This window comes from Mustelus asterias, chromosome 5 (genome assembly GCF_964213995.1).
Source record: "Mustelus asterias chromosome 5, sMusAst1.hap1.1, whole genome shotgun sequence".
Taxonomy (NCBI): Eukaryota; Metazoa; Chordata; class Chondrichthyes; order Carcharhiniformes; family Triakidae; genus Mustelus; species Mustelus asterias.
In genome coordinates, this window is record NC_135805.1 from 140,999,052 (window position 1) to 141,025,398 (window position 26,347).

General features: G+C 40.8%; 1 protein-coding gene across 2 annotated transcripts in view; it reads right to left on the minus strand.

The window, feature by feature from the left end:
• LOC144493849 (signal-induced proliferation-associated 1-like protein 2) overlaps positions 1 to 26,347 on the minus strand; it is a 490,731-nt gene that overhangs the window by 322,690 nt on the left and 141,694 nt on the right. For both annotated transcript variants that reach the window (XM_078213418.1, XM_078213417.1), the window contains one exon: positions 17,222 to 19,125. In XM_078213418.1, the coding sequence (XP_078069544.1) occupies positions 17,222 to 18,731 (1,510 nt within the window). In that variant the 5' untranslated portion in view covers positions 18,732 to 19,125. The remainder of the gene's footprint in view (positions 1 to 17,221; positions 19,126 to 26,347) is intronic.

The following is a 26,347-nucleotide window of genomic DNA, read 5'->3' on the forward strand; positions in this document are numbered from 1 at the left end:
TGTAGTTGGGACCTCAGTTTAATGGCTTGTCCAAAAGACCTTCAAAGGTGTAAGCAAATATATACCAAGCTAAAGGAGGAGAATTTTCTGGCTGTTCACACCTGAGAGATCTTCTGGTCCTGCCAATGGCACATCCCACCGCAGGTTTCAAACTCCATTGACGTGGCAAGAGCAGACGATCCTGCCCCTGGCCTATAGCAGACCACTTCCACTGCCACAAAACATGTGGCGGATTGTCTCGAAAATCCCACCTTATAAGTTTGGTTGAAAAAGTGGATTTTTGGCAGAGTTTTAAAGGAGGAGAAGAATGTGGAGCAGCAAAGGGATTCAGGGAGTTTGAGGCCTCAGCAGCCGAAGGTACAATTGCCAAAAGTGAGGTGAGAAACTAGGAGTTTGATTAGGTTCATTTCAATGATGTGGATGGGATAGATGTCTGATTACATATACTTAAAATAAAAAGATAGGGAAGGAAGGAAACCAACTCAAAGTGACAAGACCTTAAAGAACTTGTGTTGAAAATGGGACAGGACATCAAGAGGGCTGGACTAGATTTTTGCAGGGGAGGAGGATGATGGTGCATTTGAATGGGATGGGGACAGGACATAAGGAAAGAGAACATTTACAATGCCACCTATCATGGAGGTCTTGAAAAGTGGTCAGCTGTTTTGTGAGAATTGGGTCAAGGGAACAGGAAGTGGGGTTCATGGGCGAGAGAAGCTTGGAGAAATCTTGAAATAATTCTGAAAAACAAGAGAATTATGGCTGGGAGTTTTCTGAAGCAGCAGGGATCCTGCTGCTAAAGCCAGAAGCAGGGTGGCTCCATTTTGGCAGGTGGCAGGACTTGGAGTCACATTTTACGGGAGGCAGCAATTAAATGGCTGCCGTCCAATTAAGGTAAGCAGCCCATGACCAAAAGCTGCCAGCCCAATCAGAAAGCCAACAGCATCACCGGGACTGGTGACCACTATTAGGGCTGCACCTGGGAAACAGGCACAAACTGATGGATATGGACCATCATAACCAGGTAAGTGGGGTTTACAAGACAAACAACCAATATTCATTGACTATCCTCAAAATATCAACATTATGGGAACAAAGGGCAGGGAACCATGAGGCTCAACACAAGCTATGAAGTCCAGCAGTATGCGGAGAACCTTCCAGTATTATTGGCAGTGGCTTTTTAATCCAGTAACTTAATTGCCATCTGACTTAGATTTCCAGATGAATTAGAATGAGTGGACATGATGACCAGGTCGATGACAATGAAGCAATGAAGGATGAGGAGAAGAGCAACCTTTCGCACAGTACTCACCGCTGCTCTGCTCTTGTAGAGAGAGTTGATATTGCTGATCTAGTTTAGCTCCTGGAAAATAACCTCACCCCACCACTACCACATACAAACCACGTACCAGCCCCACAATGATGATAGTGGAGTCTTAGATGGTGCATTTTATGATGTTCAGGAAGAAGTCTGAGCTTTCTTTGCTTTGATATGGTCACTATTGTGAATGTTACCTGCCATATGTCAGCCCATGCTTGAATGTTGTCACTTACCAAGCATAGCCAATGAAATGAAGAGTATAAATGAATTACAGAAAATGTATAACACAGAACCAGGCCATTTAGCCTAAATGATGTATGCCTATGTGAATGCTCCACAAGAGCCTCCTTCGACCCATCTTCATCTCACTCTATTCGCACATTTTTCTATTCCTTTCACCCTCATGCACATATCCAGCTTCCCCTTAAATGCACGCATGTGATTTGTCTCTATCATTCCTGTGACAATTTGCCCCACATTCTCACCATTTGGAGAGAATTACATTTATTTCTGAATAGAAATTTAATTGAGGCAAATGAGGAGAAGTAAAGTTGATTATTGAAAAAACAAATTTGTTGGCCCTAATAATCCTTCCTTTTGTTCTCCTGTAAAAAAAATTCAGTATTGGATAAAACATTCAGTATAACCGAGTGATAAAATCTAAACACAAATGAGCAATGCCACACCGCTCAGTCATGGACTCAGGCAGCAATCAATTGCTGCCACTAGGTAGTGCTAACAAGCAATTCATGCATTGTAGTGACACCTATCACCAAAATGGAATCTATATGATACAATTTCTGGTCCTTGACATCTCAGTTGACCCCTGCTGGAAGGGCAAAGGGACCTTCATCAGCCCTGGGTTACACAAGGGAAGAACCCAGATTTACAGATCTGATTGCTGTTGGCAGCCCCTACAGGAATTTGCAGGTGTAAGTGCTGAAAGGACAGGATCAGAAGTGGTTGCTATGCTCTACCTTGAATAGCATGTAAGTACTCATCAATCTTCACCCATGAAGAACAATCATTTAAGTGATGTACCAGAGAGCAACCATGGAACCATACTCATGCAATAGCATCACAGAGTCATACAACACAGAAAGAGGCCCTTCGGCCCACTGAGAGACTTCAGCAAGAAGCAGAAATTGGAGGTGGGGGGAGGAATATTTTTAATCCATTAGGACATCTATAACCAACAATATGTTTACCAAGATTCAAGTACACAAGTTTTTTTTTCTGCACCGATTTCAAATCATTAGAGTGAGCTTAGCATGGCAATAAGATATTCTGGCCCAAAGACTTTTCCAACCAGAGTAAGAAGTATAAAACATTATGTTTGTATCAATTTGACCTGAATTTAAGTGATCAGGTGAATGTGATAAATTGTAGCTGAGCTGGACTCATTAGTCCTATGCTACAACTACATAATTTGATTACTGCCAATCAGCTTCTACATTTATTTTTGTGGTTCCCAGATTTGGATATGGCTTTGTATCGCATTTAGCTTATTGTTTCAGTACTAAAGCTATAAACTAATTTACTTTATCTAAGCAGAGCTGCACAAAATACTACATTCAGAATTACAAGGCTGTGCATTTAGGCAAGGTAATGAAGTAAAGTCAGTGCCTGTGAAATCATACCTCAATTAGTGTCAGTTCTGTCAAGAGAGAGAAAGGCAGAAAATTAATAAACCGCTTGTGAAGTACACCAGAGTGAAACAAAAATCTGAGTGTTCTCGCACCAAGATGTTCCAAATCCTAAACCATCATTGGGATTGTTGTTACTTCTGTTAACCTGGGGCAGCACAGTGGTTATCACTGCTGCCTCACAGTGCCAGGGACCCAGATTCGATTCCTGGCTTGGGTCACTGCCTGTGCAGAGTTTGCATGTTCTCCCCACGTCGGCATAGGTTTCCTCCGGGTGCTCCGGTTTCCTCCCACAGTCCAAAAGATATGCTGGTTAGATGGATTGTCCACGCTAAATTCTCCCTCCAAACAGGCACCGGAGTGTGGCGGCTTTCACAGTAACTTCATTGCAGTGTTAATGTAAGTCTACTTGTGACACTAATAAACTTAATCAATCATAGAAATCATAGAAACCCTAGAGTACAGAAAGAGGCCATTCGGCCCATCGAGTCTGCACCGACCACAATCCCACCCAGGCCCTACCCCCATATCCCTACATATTTTACCCGCTAATCCCTCTAATCTACGCATCCCAGGACACTAAGGGGCAATTTTAGCATGGCCAATCAACCTAACCCGCACATCTTTGGACTGTGGGAGGAAACCGGAGCATCCGGAGGAAACCCACACAGACACGAGGAGAATGTGCAAACTCCACATAGACAGTGACCCAAGCCGGGAATCGAACCCAGGTCCCTGGAGCTGTGAAGCAGCAGTGCTAACCACTGTGCTACCGTGCCACCCAACTATTCTGCAGCTACCATTTTAATCAATAAACAGAAGCAGATATCTAATCAATGAGCAACATGCAGGCAGGTCAGACTCACTTGCAGCAACACACTAAAATACGAATATTCTGGTTATCAATGTCTGGAACTGCACAGAATTTGCAAACTATTGTTTTCTTGTGCTTTTCTAAATTAAATAAAAGTTTATTTATTAGTCACAAGAAGGCTTACATTAACATTGCAATGAAGCTACTGTGAAAATGCCCTCTTCAGCACACTCTGGCGCCTGTTCAGGTACACTCGGAGAATGTAGCATGGGCAATGCACCTAACCAGCACATCTTTCAGACTGTGGGAGGAAACCGGAGAACCTGGAGGAAACCCACACAGACACGGAGAGAAGGCTCAGACTCCACACAGACTGCGACCCAAATCAGGAACTGAACCTGGGTCCCTGGAGCAGTGAGGCTGCAGTGCTAACCATTATGCCATCTATAATTTAAAATAACAAAAGTAAAATAATGAAATCTATTAACAGTTGACAGTGATAGTGACATTTCATTCTGTCATCCCTTTTTTTCCTCCATTTCTTAACTTGATAACGAGCAACGATGCCCCTTCAAAATTCATCTTTTAAAGCATTAAGCGTTAAATGATTCATATTCTGATTAAAATAATTTATTGCAGCATTTATTTGCATAATTGAACAAACAATTTCCATTTGCTGTATTACACTCTTGTTCTGCAAGAACCTGTGGCTGCCAAGTAATATGTTGCAATTAAGATGAGCCTGAACCAAACAAAGACCACAATACAAGTTTATGGATTTTAATGTTGTGGAATTCTGCATCCCTTAATCTGAGACACAGATTAATGCTTTGTTCCTATCTATGTACACCATTAGGATTCTACACAAGAACTTCTTCCCAGAAGCTGGTGTTTTTTTCCAATATCACAAATAGCATTTTCTTGCTATAATGTTTAATTCATTGATGCAGTTTCAATGCCTTCTTCCAAACTCCCATCGAAAACTGCAGTGCATTTCTACAACATGCAATGGCTTTGTTTCTTCCACTTTTCAAAGGATACCAGTCAACATACATGCTCTTTTGACCTTTTTTGTCAATCAAACCAGTATAAATTTACGTAATAAGTGACATTCATTTTTAAAGTACTATTCTTGTGTCAGTAAGACTGCCACTGCTGTTCTTCAGTCTGTTTCATCCATGTGTACAAGCTGCCAGAAGTGATGGGGTGAGGTTGGGGGTGGGGAAAATTCTGCCACATGCATTACAATATCCTTGGAAATGCCCTTCTGGATGAAACCAGCTGCTACCGTTTACTGAGAACAAAATCACACTAACAGTAACACATCCTAAACAGTGATTGCAAACATTCATACAAGCCAGGTGCCACCAATTGTCACTCCCCACTGTGATGAAAATCAGACCTCAGGGAAGATGAAGGAAGAAAAGAACAAGTAAAGAACAATGCTCAATCATAAACAGAAAATCTAAAAACGCGCAGCCCCGAAGTGTAAATCGCATCATGCCAATTGAAGAAATCAGATTTGCAAATCTTTAGATGGTGATAACCTATCTTTTTGAGGGGAATAGGATGTTCTATTTCAGCATTTCATGGCAATTCTTAGCTGAAACTAGTGAAAACTACTAAAATGTATGGTTCCATACTTTTACAGCATTTGAAAAGCAGTTCAGGTTTGACCCTCATTTGCACATATATTTCGTTAGGGTGAAAATAAATAAGTTACACTTCAAGTTGTTTAGTTTACCTTTCACTATAAAAAACCCCACAAACTATGCAAGTTAGCTTTGTTACTTGTATTCTACAGAGATATTTAATTGTAATGCATAAGCATCATATGAAAAAAACAGCTTGCAGTTAAAAAATAAAATACAACTTATTTTCCACTACTGTTTAATGAGTGCAAATAGGACACAATAAAAATTGACTCAATGTCCGTATAGGACCAGGACTTGTGAGAAGCAAGTTCCCTTAATTGAGATTACAAAAAAAAGACTTGCATTTATAGAGCACCTTTCACAACTTTATGAACATGGAACTATAAAAGAGGGTTATATGTTTTAAAATGAGTCATTTAACTTGAGGAAAAACAATATTCTGAATGAGGAATGGTGATCATATTAATTCTGCCTGGGAGACAGATCCATGTGATCTGTAACCAAAACCTATTGAAAATCAAGTGACAAGTTACACAACTGTTTCTCTAGACAAAAAAGCACACAGGCATGGAGACATGGAGGGGGAGCAACTGCTTCGGCTGTGAATAACAAAGGAAAATAATGTTCTTTATCTCAGCCAGCAAATAGTATGCTAGCGAGAACTGGTTCTCTGTTCAAACAGTCTGGACTTCTGGGGATTGAGGAAAAAATGAGTTGCCACAATGGGCCTTGCTGCTGGAATATGGTAGGAGATACTCAGAGGACTGAGTGAAATAATTTTCAAAGGACAGTGGAAGACCTGCCTTGGTTTGGCAGGAAGAAGGAAACCTGCTGTAAAGAAGGGGGGAGGTTTTTATATTCTAGGCTACATTTCTGCTGGAAATATGGTATAAAATAAAACCGTGTGAAAAAATATTTGGTTGTTTTAGTTATATGAAAATACAAACATAAAAAATCAGAAGGAGTAGGCCATTTGGTCCCTTGAGCCTACTGCACCATTTCATTAGATTATGACTGATCTGATTATGGTCTCAACTCCTGTCTACACCTTTGTGTCATTTTGACTCCCTTGCTAATCAATCTAACTCAGCCTTAAAAATATTTATGGACCTTGTCTCCACTGCTCATGGGGGAGAGAATTCCACAGGCTAGCAACCCTCAAAGGGAAAAAAATTCCTCCATCTTGAATCGGAGACCCCTTATTTTTAAACTGTGTCCCTAGTTCTAGTCTCTCACACAAGGGCAAACATCCTTTCAGCATTCACCCTGTCAAGTCCCCTCAGGATCTTGTATGTTTTAATAAGATCATTTGTCATTCCTCTAGACTCCAGTAGATACAAGCCTAACCTGTCCAACCTTTCCTCATGATGACCTCTTCATCAGTCAAGTGACCCTTCTCGGAATTGTTTTTTTTCAAAAATGGAGACCAAATCTGTACTTTGCACTCCAGATGTGTTCTCTGCAACCCCCATATAACTGTAGCAAAATTTCCCTACCTTTATATCCCATTCCCCTTGCAATAAACAACAATTTTCCATTTGTCTCGCTAATCATTTGCATGTCTGTTAATAACTTGTGATTCACATAATAGGACATGCAGATCCCTCTACCACAGAGTTATCCAGTCTCTCTCCTTTCAAATAATGCTTTGCTTTTCTTCCTGTCAAAATATACATGCTCATATTTTCCCACATTATAGTCTGTCAAATTTTTACCCACTCAATTAGTGAATGGGGAAGTATCTTTTCTTTAGTTTGGTAAATGTTGATTTTAGTTTGTTACAGTAGAATTTCTAAAACTTGAGATCTTGTCCTTCGGTCACTCCTGTTGATCATTAGGGAATTTATCTCTTTTTAAAGTCTCTTCAGGGATTGTTGATCACAGGACAGGTGAGTAAATATTTGTAATGTAGGAAATGCAGCATCCAGTTTATACAAAGCACGCTCCCACAAGCAGCGATATGATAATAGCCAGATATTTGGTGATGTTGATATGGAGGGAAGCTTATTTACCACTGATTAATTTTTTTTCCAAGGTTCATGCCATAAATATTGGCTTTATTTGTATTTAGGTTTTGGTTCCTATTGGTTTAGGTCATTTGTGATTTTGTCAAAATGAAAGATATTGCACATGAGCCAAACAGCAATAAGTCTCATAGTTGAAGTGTGACTGATGCAAAACGTATGCTGGACATATCATCTCAATCATATTACAAACAAATCACCAGTTACTGAATACAGCACTTTAGGAAAAACAGGAATGCTGAGCTATTTACTGCACAAATGATCAGGGTCACTGAAAAGTGAAATTCAGTACACTTAAATACATGTACCTTATATTTCTTGAACCCCATTCTAATGAGCTATTGGTGAGAAAAGCCTTCAGTTTATTTTAAATTGCTACTTGAAGTTCAGAAGATGCAGCAGTAACAAGATAACCTTTCTTTCCATCCATCAATGAACACCTACAAATTCTAAAAGAGCAGATTTAAAAATATCTGGATAATGCTTCTGTATTATGCTAATGCTTATAATACATAAACATAATGACACCGCCGAGTACTACTTCCAGGTCAGAAAGTAGCTATCAAACTCATAACTTGTTGCTTGAGGAGATGACAGCAAACCATTCGAGAGGGCCATGAAACAACCAATACAAACGCTGACCACCAACCTGGTGTTATGACATATCTGAATGTAATACAGTTGCCTTGTGCCAACTGTACGAAGGTCACAAGGCTCAGTATTAGAATACACTCTTGTGATGCGATACTTCGCCTGCATGTTATCAGCTGCATCAACTATCATTGCACTTAGGCTGAAGTCTCACTGATGACTAAGTTGTGCTCGTCTTATCTCGGAACCTAAACATAAATCCCAGTGCAGTTCTGCTCCAGGGTGTTCAGACTGAAGCCCAGTCTCCACACACTACACAATTCCAAACAAAGGAATGGGAAAGATGGCTCTTAGCAGTTTAAAAGCATAAAATGCAGAGGTGGAACTGATATAACATTCACGTTTATGAAGGGATACGGTACATGAGTTAGATTACCCAATTAACAGTGAATTATAGCTCTATGCAACAGGCATTTGTCAAATATGGACTGAGACTGTTTTAAAATAAATTCAGGACCCATAACTAGCAGAAAATACTTTTCATTTTATTACGGAGTCAGACAATTAACCTGTCTTTGAAGAATAATGCTAAAGGAATCAAGAATTTCTTGCACAAATTACAACATAAAAGCTTTCAGGTTATTTTCCAGTTTCTTTTTTTTTAAGCTCAATGTTGAAATTTGTAACTGTTCATTTTGGTGAAAATTACTACCCAAGCATAACTTGAATTGACCTTAGTTTAACCAAGCCTAAAAACACTTCATTCTTATGCAATATCATATTTTATGTACTCCATCATATTTCATTAGGGTGGCACAGTGATTAGCACTGCTGCCTCACAGTGCCAGGGACCCGGGTTTGATTCCCAGCTTGAATCATTGTCTGTGTGGAGTCTCCCAGTGTCTGCGTGGGTTTCCTCCAGATGCTCCAGTTTCCTCCCGCAGTCCAAAGATGTGCATGTTAGGTGGATTGGCCATGTTAAATTGTCCCTTAGTGTTTCAAGATGTTAGGGGGATTAGTGGGATAAATATGTGGGGTTACAGGAATAGCGCCTGGTAAGGTGCTCTTTTGCAGAGTCAGTGCAGACTTGATGGGCTGAATGGCTCCTTCTGCATTGTAGGATTCTATGACACTTCATCTGGAATCATAGAATGTTTGCAGCAGAAGCTATTCAGGCTGTCATATCCATACCAACTCCTTGCAAGAGCAAATCAGCTAATCCCACTCCCCATCCCCAACCCCTTGGTAATGCTAAATAAAAGCAAACAACTGCGGACGCTGGAATCTGAAACCAAAAGAGAAAATGCTGGAAAATCTCAGCAGGTCTGGCAGCATCTGTAAGGAGAGGAAAGAGCTGATGTTTCGAGTCCAGACGACCCTTTGTCAAAGAGCTTTGACAAAGGGTCATCTGGATTCGAAACATCAGACCTTTTTTCTTCTTACAGATGTTGCCAGACCTGCTGAGATTTTCCAGTATTTTCTCTTTTGGCCCTTGGTCATGCTAATTTTAAATTTTCTTCAGTTGCTTCTCCAATTCTATTTTCAAAGCCACAAATTGAATCCATCTTCATCACAGTCTTAGGCAGGGCATTCGAGATCATTACCAGTCACAGGTGTAAAAGATTTTTCCTTAGTTTGTCGTTGGTTTCTTATGCCATTCACCACATATCAGTATTCTCTGGTTCTCCACTTTTCAGCCAATGGCAAGTATCCATTTACTCTGACTAAACCCCTCATGATTTTGGACAGCTCTGTCAAATCTCATCCCAATCTCCTCCTCAAGGAGAACAATCTTTGGAAAACAAGCTAGATGAACTTAAAGCAAGACACACTTTTCAAAGGGGACTGAGAGATTGCTGTGTACTCTGTTTCATGGAGACATGGCTCACTCTTCCTTCACCGGACTGTGCCCTACAACCACAGGGTTTCTCAATTCACCGAATAGACCATACAGCGGCCTCAGGCAAGGCGAGGGGAGGGAGGGTCTGCCTTCTAATCAATACCTCTTGGTGCCTAAACATAACAACACTGGCTAGTTTCTACTCCCCGGATCTAGAATAACTGATGCTAAAATTGCGCCCTCGACTACCTTCTGCAAGAGTTCATCTTTGTTATCCTGACTGCAGTTTACATTGCACCCAATGCGAACATGAAGACCACACTGGACAAAATATACACTATTCAAAAAGCCTTTGAAATATCCTGAGGCCTTGTTCAACATGGCAGGGAACTTCAACGAGGCCAAGCTTAAGAGCGTCCTACCAAGATACCACAAACATGTTTCTTGTTCCACCAGAGGTCCAAACATTCTAGACTACTGCTATACAAATATCGCTCTATTACCCACCCACATTTTGGCAAATCAGACCACAAGTGCTCCTGCTTCTGGCTTACAAGCAAAAACTGAAACGGGAAAGTTGCACAATGTTGGTCTGAAGAATCAGATGATCTTACAGGACTGCTTCAAGTCAGCAGACTGGTCAATATTTTTAAAACTCAACAGCCAATCTGAACAAGAATACCACCACAATAACTGACTTTTTTAGCAAGTGTGTAGAAGACTGTGCGCCAAAGAAGCAAATCCATATGTTTCCCAACCAGAAACCATGGAAGAACAGGGATATCCACTGCTTGCTGAAGTCCAGGTCTTAGGAGTTCAAGTCAGGCAACCCTGACCTATACAAGAAATCCAGATATGACCTACAGAGATCCATCAAGGATGCCAAGACAGTACCGGGCCAAGCTAGAGTCCCAAGGCTAGCCACACGGACTCACACCGACGATGGCAAGGTCTGCAAGGCATAACAGGCTACACGATGAATGCATCACTGGCATCAATGCACCCTTCGCAATGAACTCAACGCATTCTATGCCCGTTTTGAGCAAGAGGCCTCAGATGAACCCGTTTCCGAGGTCACCATCACAGACGTCAGAGCAGCCTTCTCGAAAGTCAACTCATGGAAAGTGACAGGCCCGGATGGGGAGTACCCGGACGAGCACTCCAATCCTGCGCGGACCTGGGGTATTCCCGGATATCTTCAACCTCTCATTACACCAATCTGAGGTCCCTATCTGCTTCAAGAAGACGACCATCATCCCAGTACCAAAGAAAGGTTAGGCAGCCTTAATGACTATCGTCTGGTGGCTCTGACATCCATCATTACTTTAAAGTCTATTTATTAGTGTCACAAGTAAGCCTACAATGCATTGCACTGCAATGAAGTTACTGTGAAAATCCCCCAGTTGCCACACTCCGGCACCTGTTCGGTACACTAAGGGAAAATTTAGCATGGCCAATGCACCTAACCATCACGTCTTTCGGACTGTAGGAGTAAACCGGAGCACCCGGAGGAAATCCACGCAGAGCCGGGGAGAACGTGCAAACTCCACACAGACAGTGACCCAAGCCAGGAATTGAACCCAGTTCCCTGGCGCTGTGAGGCAGCAGTGCTAACCACTGTGCCACCATTATGAAATGCTTTGAAAAGTTAGTCATGGCATGAATCAATTCTGGCCTCCCAGATTGCGTAGATCCACTACAGTTCGCCTATTGCCATAACAGGACCACAGCAGACGCTATCCCACAGTCTGAAAGATGTGCTGGTTAGGTGCATTGGCCATGCAAAATTTTCCTTCGTGTACCTGAACAGGCAAGTCTGTGGCGACTAGGGGATTTTCACATTAACTTCGCTGCAGTGTTAATGCAAGCCTACTTGTGACACTAATAAAAAATAAATAAATTAAAATCTCCCTGGCCCTACACTCAACCCTGGAACACCTAGATAACAAAGACACCTATGTCAGCTCAGCCTTAAACACCATTATTCCTACAAAAGTCACCTCCAAACTACGTGGCCAGGGGCTCATTGCGACTGGATCCTAGACTTCCTAACCCAGACTTCAATCAGTAAGGATAGGCAACAACACCTCCTCCTCCACGATCATCCTCAACACCGGTGCCCCCATAAGGCTGTGTCCTCAGCCCCTTACTATACACTGTGATGTTAGTGTACCTTTAAGAAGTGTTTTTTAAAAAATCATGTACCCTGCAGTTGTAAGCAAATCTTTTCAGTTTGTTTCTCTCATTGTTGCTGGGCTGTCTACGAGAATCTATTTATTGCTGCTTAAATGGGGGTTTGTTTGTTTTTACTGGGATGTTTATGACTGCATTTTTAGGAGAACAATTGGTTGGCAGGTCAGGTGATAGGAGTTTTATTTCATTTTCAGTTTAGCTGCAGGTTTGAGTTTTAGTCTTAGAAGGGGCATCAAGCTGAAAAGTCTCTCTCTCCCTGGTTTTGAAAGTTCTGCTGGTCATTTGAAAGCAAAGTCTTGCCTTTCTGAAGGAGAGAAAAAATCAGCTGGCTTGTCTCGAATCCCTGGTGTTTTGGGAAGATGTTCTGACTTCAAACTGTTCTGAGCCTGTCCAGAGAACTGCAACTTCATCCAAAGGTCCCAAGTCCAGTGTTACGTGAGCATTAGTCTTTGTTGTGTTAAACCTGTGAAAATGGTCTTTTGTCTATTGGTTTGATTGGAAGACATTATCTATGTTTCTTAAGGGTTATACATTATAATGGTTATTCTGTTTCTCGTTTGTAATTGGTAAAAGGTTTTGCTAATTTTCTTATGAAATATGTTAACTATATTCTGAAATAAACTTTGTTTGACAAAAGTTCCTTGGTGGGCATTTGAATCATACCTGAAGTAAAACATATCATGCTTATCCTAGCCAAATTCAAGAGGCAAAACTTAGAATCCAGGCGGGCTCCATAAAACACTTGAGTTTCTGACCTGAACCATAACAGTTCCTTATACACCTATGACTGTGTGGCCAAATTCCCCTCCAACTCGATTTTCACGTTTGCTGATGACACCACCATTGTGGGTCGAATCTCAAACAATGATGAGACGGAGTACAGGAAAGAGAGAATCTGGTGCAATGACAATAATCTCTCCCTCAATGCCAAAAAAACGAAGGAGATAGTCATCGACTTCAGGAAGCGTAGTGGAGGAATGCCCCATGTCTACATCAATGGGGACAAAGTGGAAATAGTCAAGAGCTTCAAGTTTCTAGGTGACCAGATCACCAACAACCTATCCTGGTCTCTCTACGGCAACGCTACTGTTAAGATAGCCCACCAACGCCCCTACATTTTCAGGAGACTAAGGAAATTTGGCATGTCTGCTACGACTCTCATCAACTTTTAAAGATGCACCATAGAAAGCATTCTTTCTGGCTGTATCACAGCTCCTGCTCTGGTGTGGCTCCTGCTCTGTCCAAGACCGTAAAAAACTCCAAAGGGTCGTGAATGAAGGCCAGTCCATCATGCAAACCAGCCTCCTATCCATCGACTCTGTCTACACTTCCGGCTGCCTCGGAAAAGCAGCCAGCATAATCAAGGACCCCACGCATCCCAGGCATACTCTCATCCACCTTCTTCCATCAGGAAAAAGGTACAAAAATCTGAGGACATGTACCAACTGACTCAAAGCTTCTCCCCTGCTGACATCAGACTTTTGAATGGACCTACCTCGTATTAAGTTGATCTTTCCCTACACTCTAGCTATGACTGTAACACTGCACTCTCTCCTTTCCTTCTCTATGTATGGTATGCTTTGTCGATATAGCGTGCAAGAAACAATACTTTTCACTGTGTATCGATACATGTGACAATAATAAATCAAAGTGTAGTGTCCTATTCTGGGCACCACACTTTAAAAATGATATGAAGACATGAGAGAAGGTGCAGGAAAATTTACGAGAATGGTTCCGGGGTAAGGAACTAAGATATGTGACTAGATTGGAGAAGCTAGGATTGATTTTAATTTGATTTATTGTCACATGTATCTGTATACAGCGATTCGTGCACATAAACCCCTAGGTCCTTTCTGTTGTTGCACCACTTTAGAAATTCATCCTTTATGTTACAAACTGAAGCACCCTTCACATGTTATATACTGAAACAGTCTGTGTTTCACGCAGTAAGACCTGGACAACATTCAGGCTTGGGCTGATGCATGTAAAGACGTATTAAAGCCACACAAGTGCCACGCAATGGCAATCACCAACCGTAGAGAATCTAACCATAGATGAATTCCTACCATCACCATCCTGGGGTTACAATTGACCACAATCTAACTGGACCAACCATCTAATACTGTGACAAAAGGTCAGCGAATTATAGAGCGAGTAACTCACCTCCTGACCAAAGTCTGTCCACCATCTACAAGGCACAAGTCCAGAGGGTAACAGAATACTCTCCACTTACCTTAGATAAGAGCAGCTCCAACAATATTCCAGATGATCAGCATCCAAGACAACGTAGCTCTTAATCAGCTTCTCATCCTCTACCATGAACACTCAATTCCTTACAGCAGTGTGTATCATCTACAAGAGTAACTTCCATGACTCCCTCTACAGCACCTTCCAAGCACAGTTCCTCGATTACTTAGAATGACAAGGCAACTGTAGCATGGGAACACCACTACCTGCAAGTTTTCCTCCAGGCCACACACCATCTTGACTTGGAACTACATCGGGCGTTCCTTTACTGTCAGAGTCAAAATTCCCGAATTTACTTTCTAACAGCACTGTGGCAGTGCCTACATCAAAGGACTTCAGTGTTTTAAGGCAGCAGCTCACCACCCCCTTTCAAGGCAACCTTCTGGGTTCCCTTTTATGTTAGCCATCACATACTCTTTGTTGCTCTTAATTGTTTCTCACTTCCCCTCTGAACCATCCATATTCAATGCATAGATGTACCTTCATATCACAAAGCTACCTCTATAGATAAAACATGTTAAAACTTTCTGTACATTAACTTCGTGTGCTGTTGTCACATTTTTATTTTTCAACACCATAAAGGACAACATGTCACAAGTGAAAAAAATCCTACATGAAATTTATAATGGGAAAACTGGCAATCTTTCCATCTCAATTTATTGAAAACCAATGACATCCTTCACTGCTTTCTGAAAAAAATGCATCAATTCTGAAACAACAATGTTTTTAAAATGGCATTTTTACAATAATTTTTGAATGCCAATTTTTGATTATGTAATGATGTGGAGTTGCCGGCGTTGGACCTGGGGCAGGCACAGTAAGAGTCTCACAACACCAGGTTAAAGTCCAGCAGGTTTATTTGGTAGCACGAGCTTTCGGAGCGCCGCTCCTTCATCAGGAGAAAGCAGGATTTGTTTCACAAACAGGGTATATATAGACACAAACTCAATTACAAGATAATGGTTGGAATGCAAGTCTTAACAGGTAATCAAGTCTTAAAGGTAAGACAATGTGAGTGGAGAGAGAGTTAAGCACAGGTTAAAGAGGTGTGAATTGTCTCCAGCCAGGACAGTTAGTGAGATTTTGCAAGCCCAGGCAAGTCGTGGGGGTTACAGATAGTGTGACATGAACCCAAGATCCCGGTTGAGGCCATCCTCATGTTGTTTATATAATAAATTAACAAACAACTGTTTAAGTTCACAAATTGTTTATAACTGACCTTAAAAAGGCATGGACAGGTGAGAATGGAGCAACACAGCTGATGGGGTGATGTGTAATTAGGGGTCGCAGCTGTGTTGGAGAAGGCAGACAGGTGTGACTATGATAGGGATTTAGGATCTGGGTCTGATTCTGCGGAAAACTTTAAAATCCAAGTAATGTCCACTCCATCTGCCCCAACCATGGAACCATATACCAATGTCCCCAAGACCCTAGGGTGTCCTGTAAGAGTGTCAGTTGTGGATCAGTAGTAGCACTGCCACCTGAGAAAGTAGGCTGTGAATGTGAAGCCCATTCCAGAGACTTGAGCACATTTTGGCTGATGTTTTAATTGCAGTACGGAGGGAATATTTCACTGTCAGAGGGGCTATCTTTTAGATGACATGTTAAACTAAGGTGTCATCTACCCTCTCAGGTGGATTTATGGCACAAATGGAAGATCAGGGAGTTCTCTCTGGTGTCTTGGACCAATATTTCTCTCTTAAAGAACATCATTTAAACAAGTTACTTCATCATTATCTTATTGTTTGCAGGATCTTGCTGTGTGCAATTTGCCTAATGTTTCCTACTTTGCCAGTGATTACATTTTAAAAGTACTTAAATTGACTGGAAGGCATTTCTGAATGTCATGTCATTGTGAAAGGAGTTTTATAATGCAAGTTCTTTCAAGGTATTCCCAGACCCTGACCACCTGATCAAGTGGAGAGAAATATCCCTCCAAAGATTACTTAGCATAACACCCCATTCATATAAAATCTCCAATTTACCATACCTGAAGTGAAAAATATTTTTGTCATCTTTGATTGAACCAAACATGTTTTTACCAAAAAATGTTCATTCTTCATTCTCACCTCCACCACCTTTAATCAAATGAAGTAGATGGCCTGCTTATTGTACATTCTATTTAAATCAAGAGGCTGAAAATGAGGTGGATTTTACAATAGCAGACAATCTGCTCTGTCAGATATTTCTAATCCTACTTCAAAAATGTTTGATAATCAGTGAGCAATTCCATACCAGGCCCCCTACTCCACTTTTAATTAGCTCCGAAATACTTTTTAATCAGCTATTCATTCCTAGGTATTAGCATAGTTATTTTACCTTTTGCAAGGAAACCTAGTTTTTAATCTGATACTGTACTCTTAATCATTCATTCCATTTTTAGGTCAGGTCATGGCTAATTTATACCTCAATGCATTTACCTATCTTTGCTCCATATTTCTTGATCAACTTGCCCAACAGAAACCTATCAATCTCAGTGTTGGAATTTCCAAATAGCCCCCAGCATCTACAATCTTTTGGGAGGGTGAAAGAGTTTAAGATTTCCAATAGCTTGTGTGTAAAAAAATTGTTTCCTGATTTCACTCCTGAATAACCTGGCTCTGATTTTAAGGTTTTGCACTTTGAAGATGTGCATTCAAGACAGGAAAATAAACATTCAAACACATACTCAAAGAGAAGCAGAGAACATGGACGATAAACATACAGAGCGATAGATTCAGAGTAACAAGATAGATCTCGAAGTCAGAAAGACAAAAGGTGGAAGGCATCAGAGCCAAGACAAGAGGAGTAAAGATTGGAACAAACAATCACAGATGCAGGATGTGAATTTTAAGTCACCAAAATATTAACTAATGTAAAACTGAAGGTCAAAACTTAAAACCCAGCTTACCTTTACCATAAAAGTATTTGCGATAATAGTATGCTCCAAGATCAATGTGCTCTATGATATATCGCTTCACTTTCTCTCGATGGATTGCTTGATTCTCTCGTGGTACCTCTAATACTGACACACCTGCATTAGTGCAATGAGAGCTTAGAGAGGACTCAAAGGAGCAACTTTCACTGCAGGTAAATGAACAGGAGTTAGCTCTGGAAAGTGCAATACGTCTCTCCCCTTCCCCTCCAATCTCATTCCTGAAATACGGGCATGCCAAGGTCAAGTTATTGCTTTTCCCATCTCCCTCATCAGAGTCCAAGCTCTCCTTTGAATTTAGTTCCTCTTTGCTGCCTGTTGGAGACTCACAGTTTGCAGAGTAGCCTCCTGGGATTGGATGCTGTGAAGCCGCAGAAGCACCAGTGGTTGTGTTTTTTCTTTGCCCTACAGTAGCCCTGTTTGCCATTGCTTCATTCACATTAAACAAAATGCTCTGCACATCATAGTGTGCAAAACATTTATGACACATCCATAGTTGGTTGCTTTTCTCCAGTCTGTTCTCTTCCTGCTCAAACGAGAACTTTAAAGCCTCGTGTTCACTTCTTGCAGTTCTCAATTTTCTAAAAAGAGATGCCTCTATCATTTCAGGTTTCAACCTCCGTTTGAATGACTTGTCTCTATCTTTGCAAAAAAATAGTGGGCTATCCATATAATCAAATCCAGATATTCTGACAAATTCAGCTCGAGAAATCTGAGTTGCTGCTTGTAGACTGGGTGATATTCCAGAATCACAGCGCAACAGATCACTAAGCCCAAGTGGACCAGGACTTCTCTGGTCCTCACTTTCACCTCTGTATCCTCGAAGCATGGCAAAGAAACTGTCACCAGATATTCCCTGTCGGTCAATTGAAGAAGTGCTTCCATATTCACGATGAAGAGCAGCACCTGTATTTGGATTTACTGCATTCTGATCGAGAATATCTTCAGAGTCTATATCGCTGATAGTAACATCACTGTTGCTCCTCTGCCTAATTGGGTGAAGCCCCCTCTGTGGGGACCTGGTGAAGAGGTCTCCAAAAACATATCTTGCATCTGCAAAATCCAAATCCTCAGTAATGTCTGGGTTTTCCTCAGAAAGACCTTCAATGCTTTGGTCATTCTGTCCATTTTGACTAGCTCTCATCATGGATACACTGTCATAACTGGCTAATGACCTGCTATCCCATGTCATTAGGTTACTAATTGATCCCTCTTTTAGAAGATCTTTCTTCGGCGGCCATTCGGAGATTCTTGCCCTCACCCCCATCTTTGGCATGGCAGGTGTTCCATTAACCTGACTGCTGTTGTCAGATTTGCAAGGTGTACCAGAAGGAATGGGAGGTCCCATGTTACCATTAATGACTTTGTATTTTCTAGCAAAGAAATCATCAGACTGCATACTTCTAGCAGTCTCTGTGGAGAATCCTGAAGCACCACTGGAATGAGGTTGTTCTTCGTGTACTAGCTTTTTGTCACTCATATCCATTCATAAAACATACAACCATTCTTAATTAAAGATGACCAGGTCCATTTCATTACATTATGGTCAATTCTTTTTAAGTGTTAGCAACATATCCAGGTTGGAATGAATTCCATTTACAAAAGAAAGCTAGCTTTAATGGCTGCAATAGTTTGATTTAAAAAAATAGAATTCAGTGTACCATCTTCAGATCCAAATTATTTGAACAGCAGCTAGATGGATCAATAAAACTTGCAGTCAGAGCTTTACATCCGGTGTCCCTCTCAAGTCTGAGCTCAGTTCTTCACACTGCACGTCACTCATTGTCATCAATACCTTCGGTGGGTCAACAGTTCAAAGCAAAGATAGTCTACACAGCAGATGCTTCAATAGGTTTCAGAGCTGGGCTTTGGTTAAGGATCTACAGGGGCAAAAACAAGTAAATAAAGGTGGAATTAGTATGACTGTGTTGTGTACTGAAATCTATACAAGAATTTAAACTAAGAAAATTAACTAGCATTTCACAATGTTAGAAACTGACTGCAATTCATTGACAGTAAAATGAAAAAATATTAGATTTAATTTTCATTAATAGTTCAAATATATAAAATGTATAAATCATGAATGGCCAAATCTCAGTGACAATAATAAAAAGATATCAAGCAGGAATTTGCTGAAAAACAGTAGAATTTGGCATTTACTTCTGTTGTGTCATCTCTATACCAACTGCAATATTACTATTTGATTTTTAAAATATTTACAACAAACCTGCTAAATAAGCCATTAAAATTATTAAAAGTCTTACTAAACAACTGAGCACATTAGATCTTTATAGCCAAATTTAAATAAACACTTTCAGAATATTTGCATTTGTCACTAGCTGAGGCAGTCTGAACCCTCCACTCTGATATTAACATTTTAAAGCTTGTTTCAGAAACATAGAAAAATAGAAAATAGGAGCAGGAGTAGGCCATTCCTTTGTTCCCCATTATCGATTTCCCTGCTTCTGTAAGACATTTGTCTTTTTCGATCTTTTTCTCTTTACATAGCGATAGAAGCTTTTACAGTCAGTTTTTATGTTATCTGCAAGCTTACTTGGGTACTCAATCCTTTTATCATATTTTGCTGAATTCTAAACTGTTCCTAACCTCAGTCTGCTGCTTTTTCTGGCCAACTTGTGTGCCTCTTCCTTGGATCTAATACTATCTCTAATTTCCCTTGTAAGCCATAGTTTGGCTATCTTCCCAGTTTTATTTTTGCACCAGACAGGAATGAACAATTGTTGCTGTTCACTTATGCACTCTTCGAATGCTTTCCATTGTCTATCCAACATCATTCCTTTAAGCAAAGTTCCCTAATCGATCATTGCCAAATCACACCTCATGCAAGTAGTTTCCTTTATTTAGATTCAGGACCCAGTCTCAAGATCAACTACGTCAATCTCCATCTTAATTAAGAGTTCTATCATATTATGGTCCCTCATCCCCAAGGTGCCTTGCACAATTAGATTGCCAATTCAAGACAAACAAACATTATTGGGTGACATAGTAGTGCAAGTGATTCAGTGTTCAACTCAGCCAAAAATAAAGATATTGCTGTGTGCTCAACAGCAAATCACACCACCATTAATATGGCACATTTTATCTGTTTTTGATAAGACCATTGCACTAAGCTAGAAACAAATATCCCAGAAACAATTTTCATGTGGATTATGTATTGGGTGGGCATTATTCACTCCACTTACCTAATGACATCTGTGAAAAATCCAATCAATTTCATGGTCCAGCCTCATTTACATTAATGAGGCAAGTTAGCTGGCAGTCACAATTGTGCTGCTCACAGTTGGCTGGCTGTGTGGAAGAGTGGACTATCTTGCAGAGCAGCCAACCACCATGGTCATATGGGAGGTCTGGATGCATCAGAAGACAAATGAAGCAGTGGGGAAATTTCTGTAGCCCCAAAATAGCAAAGATGTTAAAGAACAGAAGTTTTTCATTGTTCAAACACGAGTGACCGTAGCAAAAATGTGTCAGACATTGCTTCCAATGTTGCCTAACTATAATCTACAATCCCTTTAAGGAATGCTGGAAGTGGCAACCTCTTAACTTGTACTGCCCATAATTTGTCAGCAAGTTATGCATGAAATGTGGATTGAAATGAAAATAATGTTGGGTTGTTAACCACAACACTTTAGCTTGCAGGATCAGTGCCTCTATCCCCACACCCCCACTTCTTGCCTTCAAACAACCGCACAACCTCAAACAGACCATTGTCCACAGCAAACTACCCACCCTTCAGGAGAACAGTGACCACGACACCACACAACCCTGCCACAGCAACCTCTGCAAGACATGCCGGATCATCGAAACAGATGCCATCATCTCACGTGAGAACACCATCCACCAGGTACACAGTACCTACTCTTGCAACTCGGCCAACGTTGTCTACCTGATACGCTGCAGGAAAGGATGTCCCGAGGCATGATACATTGGGGAAACCATGCAGACGCTGCGACAACGGATGAATGAACACCGCTCGACAATCACCAGGCAAGACTGTTCTCTTCCTGTTGGGGAGCACTTCAGCGGTCACGGGCATTCGGCCTCTGATATTCGGGTAAGCGTTCTCCAAGGCGGCCTTCGCGACACACGATGGCGCAGAGTCGCTGAGCAGAAACTGATAGCCAAGTTCCGCACACACGAGGACGGCCTCAACCGGAATATTGGGTTCATGTCACACTATTTGTAACCCCCACAGTTGCCTGGACCTGCAGAGTTTCACTGGCTGTCTTGTCTGGAGACAATACACATCTTTTTAGCCTGTCTTGATGCTCTCTCCACTCACGTTGTTTTGTTTCTTAAAGACTTGATTAGCTGTAAGTATTCGCATTCCAACCATTATTCATGTAAATTGAGTTTGTGTCTTTATATGCTCTGTTTGTGAACAGAATTCCCACTCACCTGAAGAAGGGGCTTGGAGCTCCGAAACATTGTGTGGCTTTTGCTACCAAATAAACCTGTTGGACTTTAACCTGGTGTTGTTAAACTTCTTACTATGCCTGATATTGACACATTGTACCCAAAATTATAAATGTTCCATTGCCTCATCCAGCACAGTGTTTTTTTAAAAAAAAGGAACTTCACTTTTTCTCCAGAGCAAGAATCCGCAGTTTGTTTATTCTTCTTTCAGAGTTCAAGTACATCATGTGCCATTATCATTTTAGCTTACGCTTTGAAATTTTCATTTTCTATGACTCGAGGAAAGCCCACTTTCTTGTTCAACATGCTCTCTATAAAAATAACTGAATTTTACTATAATTGAATTGGGGAGGCAGATGTCATTAGGAATTATGTGCCACCCCCAATATCTCCTCCACCCGTGATAGATCAAAGCAGAGTAGAAGCAAAGAGAAGAAAGAAAGGAAGCCAGTTTAATTATGCTTTGTACCAATGACACTAACTTGTTTTTTTAAAAAAGCAATTTAAACCACATAACTCAATTTTTAAAAAGTGACCTGGCCTATTAACACTTGTCAGTTAAGCAGAAGTCCATAGAATCTGTGCACATATTGCTCAAAAGCAATTTACTTTACAGCCAGGCCATAGGATGCATTAATATACCTCAGTACATACAGACGGCAGCTAAATGCATAATCTTTCTCAGCCTTGAACCAATAATAGCTCTGCAGTTTGCCACTGTGACAGGAATCTTTCATGAAACTCAGACCCAAGCGTTTCATTATACATTCCTTTGTGCTGTTGAATGAGTCAAAAAAAGTCTTAAGAAGCTGCTGTGCTGAATGAGCCCCATTCTACACAAACTCCATTATCTGGCCAATTCATCCAGCTTTGACTGAACTGCTGCCAGTTCTGAGAAAATTATAAAATGTGCTAACTACTAAGCAACTTCAACTGACACAGCATATGTTATCATTGAATGGCTACTGCACAGAAGGAAACCATTTGGCCCGTCATCTCCCTGCTACCTTTCCGCAAGAGCTACTCAGCTAGTCCCACTCCCATACCCTTGCCCTATAGCTCTGCAAATCTTTTTTCCTCAGCTAATTATCCGATTCTTGTTTGAAAACTATGATTGAACTGCCTCCATTACAGACTCAGGAAGTGTGTTCCATTTCCTGACCACTTAATGCATAAAAGATTTTCCTTATGTCACCTCTGGTTCTTTTCCCAATTACCTTAGATCAGTGCCCTCAGGTTTTCAATCCTTCCTCCCGGCAAATATCATCTCAACCTTCTCTTCTCTCAAGGAGAACAGTCCAGCTTCACCAACCTATCTGTGTAACTGAAGTCTTTTAGCTCTGGCACCATTCTCAGAAATATTTTCCGCAGCTCTTTAAAGACTTTGCAACCTTCCTAAAAATGTGGTGCTCAGAATTGGACATAACATTCCAATTGAGGCCAAACCACTGTTTGTTAAGGTGCACCAAAACTCTCATGTTTTTCTACTTTATGCTTCTATTTATAAAGTTCAGGATCCAGTATACCCTATTCAACACTATCAGCCCTGCCACCCTCAACATTTGTGCACAGGTTCCTCTGCTGCTGCACCACTTTATTTTATGCCTTTCCTTATTCTTCCTTTCAAAATGTATCTCTTCACAATCATTGCATTAAATTTCATCTGTCACATTTCTGTCCATTCATTAGCTGTCTATGCCATGTAGAGATCTCTCTAATTGTCCTCACAATTCACAACAGTTTAAAATTGTTCCAACTTGAGATTTTGAAATTGTGTCCTGTACACCCAAGTCTAGTGGTCCTAATAATGACTCCTGGGGGAAATCTCCAATTTACCTTCCTCCAGTTGGATCAGGTGAAACCTGTTGTACCTTAAAATGCCCAATGGGCATCATTAATTGTTTGAGAAAATACAAGGCCATACATCACAATGACTTTCAAGAATTAAACGGGTTTAGAGGAATGTGCCAAAAGGAATTCTTGTCAAATTGGCAGACAACCACATTTTCTGTGATCATGCAACAAGAAATGTGATTTTTTCTTTCCAATAATGGTACATCCGTGTACAATTCCTCCTTCAAATGGAGTACACATTTCTCCTCACATCCTAATGCTGTATCGGGTAGAGAACTTGAAACAAACAAAATCTCACTTCAGTACTGTCATTTAACACTATTCTCAAACATTACCATCACGTTATTTGCGCTGTGGGATTTGTTTTTCAACCTGCTATTTCAGAGATCTGTTGTACTTGAAAACGCCATGTTGCCATGAAAAATGCAATGGTAACACGATTATTTCAAATGCCATGAAACATCACTGCTTCTTCTGGCTTAAGCTTCAATAGGTTGAAATGAGAGCTTGAAGTCAGAAAGTATCTATTGGTGTGGGGTGCGGGGCGGGTAGAGCCTGTACTGTACCTTAGCATGCACAAAAGAAAGAATTATAGGAACAAAACGTCAATAGAAAAAAAAGAGTCTATAACGTAAACAGATCATTCAGCCCAACTGGTCCATGGCAGTGTTTGTATTCCACTGCATGCAGGTCAGTACAGCTAGCATAGCTGGAGGTTCCTCCTTCTGCCTCACCCAATAGATGACACTGTCCAAGAAAGTTGAGGGCATAGTACTTCTATAATGAAGTGCTCGACTGCTAGATAATGAAGGATAAAAATATATGGTAGGGATGTTTAAAGCAGAGATTAGCAAGCTAAAGAGATCATCAAGGGGTACAAAGGGAACACATTTGCATTTACATAAAATCTTTTGCGAGCTCAGGATACCCAAGTGCTTTCCAGCCAATGAAGTATTTTTGAAATGTAATCACTGTTGTAATGTAGAAAAATGAGCCAATAATGAACTTCAGTTAGTAACTGTCACAATGGTGTGGTGGAAGAGAACTGCCTTTGTAGATAATAAGAACTTTCAATCACACGTGATCGGATATCAAGTTAAACCATTCACATCTGAATAGTTGAATGAATTTCTTTTCTCCGGGGGCCTGTTGTAACCAGCCAATTAATGCAGTTTGTATGGTTCCACAGCTCCTGCAGATCTTTTTCTAGTGTGAATTGTTTTTTGCTAATTCCCTGCATCAACCCTGCTGCAATTTCTCTTGACTTAACTGAAGGCTAGCAGCTCATGTGTTAAGCATCTTCATCTTTCTGCTTGTGGCTTTGTGTGCTCTAATACTACTTACAACCTGTGATATTGTGAGTTTGCCCTTTCCAATCAGATCGTTTTGTATGTCAGGATGTTCAGAGCTTAAAATGAGCTGATCAATCAACTTTTCATTTTTAAAAAATTTATATTTTCTGGCTGCGTTTTTCAATCTTGTTAATAAATTGTCAATGGGCCCATCTGCTTCTTGCCTCAGGCTTTAAAATTCATATTGATGGATCCGATGATTTGATTTTGGCTGGAGACGTGCTCAATTTTCCAAAGATTTTGGCTGGGTTTTTGTCATCATCCTCACTCATCTCCCAGCTAGTAAACAATTTTAACCTTTTCTCTCCTACCAACAAAAGGATATAGCTGATACTTTCCTCCACAACATCATCAGCTTCTCAATTCATTATGAGCTGTAAACTGGACATTCATTGTTGTGGTGATGGCCATTTCATTTTCATACGATTCACTCTGTAACTAATTCAGGTTATTTTTCTCAATCTGATTCAACATTAAATCTGTTTAAAATCTTTAGCTTACTCACAGATGCTGCCACCATATTATGTCCTCTTGTTCCTCAAAGTTTGAAATAATCACACTTTTAAACATAAAATGCTGGAGCTTCATTGAGTACATTTCTTAAACTTTCCATGTGGCTGATGGATTGATACATTGTCACAATGCAGCAAAAAATGTGGATGCAAATTCTCATAACAAGTAATTCCAAGCTCTTTACAAAAAAATAACCACATGACAAAGTCATCAAGCACAGACATGGAATGTAAGAGATGGAGCAAAGCTATGTTTCGCAATAATCTGCATCACTACGTACACAGAAAGGGGAATAACAAAGAATGATAGGATATGACAACAGATAAAACCTGCCTAGCAACAGCAGCATCCAACATTCAAAGAGAGTGATGCGATCTTTCCCAGTAACGAAATTAGCAAGTGTCAAGACAGAATCAGGCTTGAATAGCCCTACCATCAGGAAACAGCTGAACTTAGTCAAGAGCTTTCGGAGCGCTGCCTCTTCATCAGGTGAGTGGGAGTTGGGTTCACAAACGGGGCATATATAGACACAAGCTCAATTACAAGATAATGGTTGGAATGCGAGCCTTAACAGGAAATCAAGTCTTTACAGGTACAGACAATGTGAGTGGGTAGGGGGTTAAGTACAGGTTAAAGACGTGTGAATTGTCTCAAGCCAGGACAGTTAGTGAGATTTTACAAGCCCAGGCAAGTCGTGGGGGTTACAAGTAGAGTGACATGAACCCAAGATCCTGGTCGAGACCATATAAAGAACCCCCAGCTTCTGTCGCGAAACTACGGACTTTTTACAGAAACTCAGCACCCATGGAGCACTTGAACCAAGAACACTCCTCGTCACAAGGGATGTCTCGGCACTCTACACCAGCATCCCCCACGACGACGGCATTGCTGCAACAGCCTCAGTACTCAACTCCTACAACTGCCAATCTCCAGATGCAATTCTGCA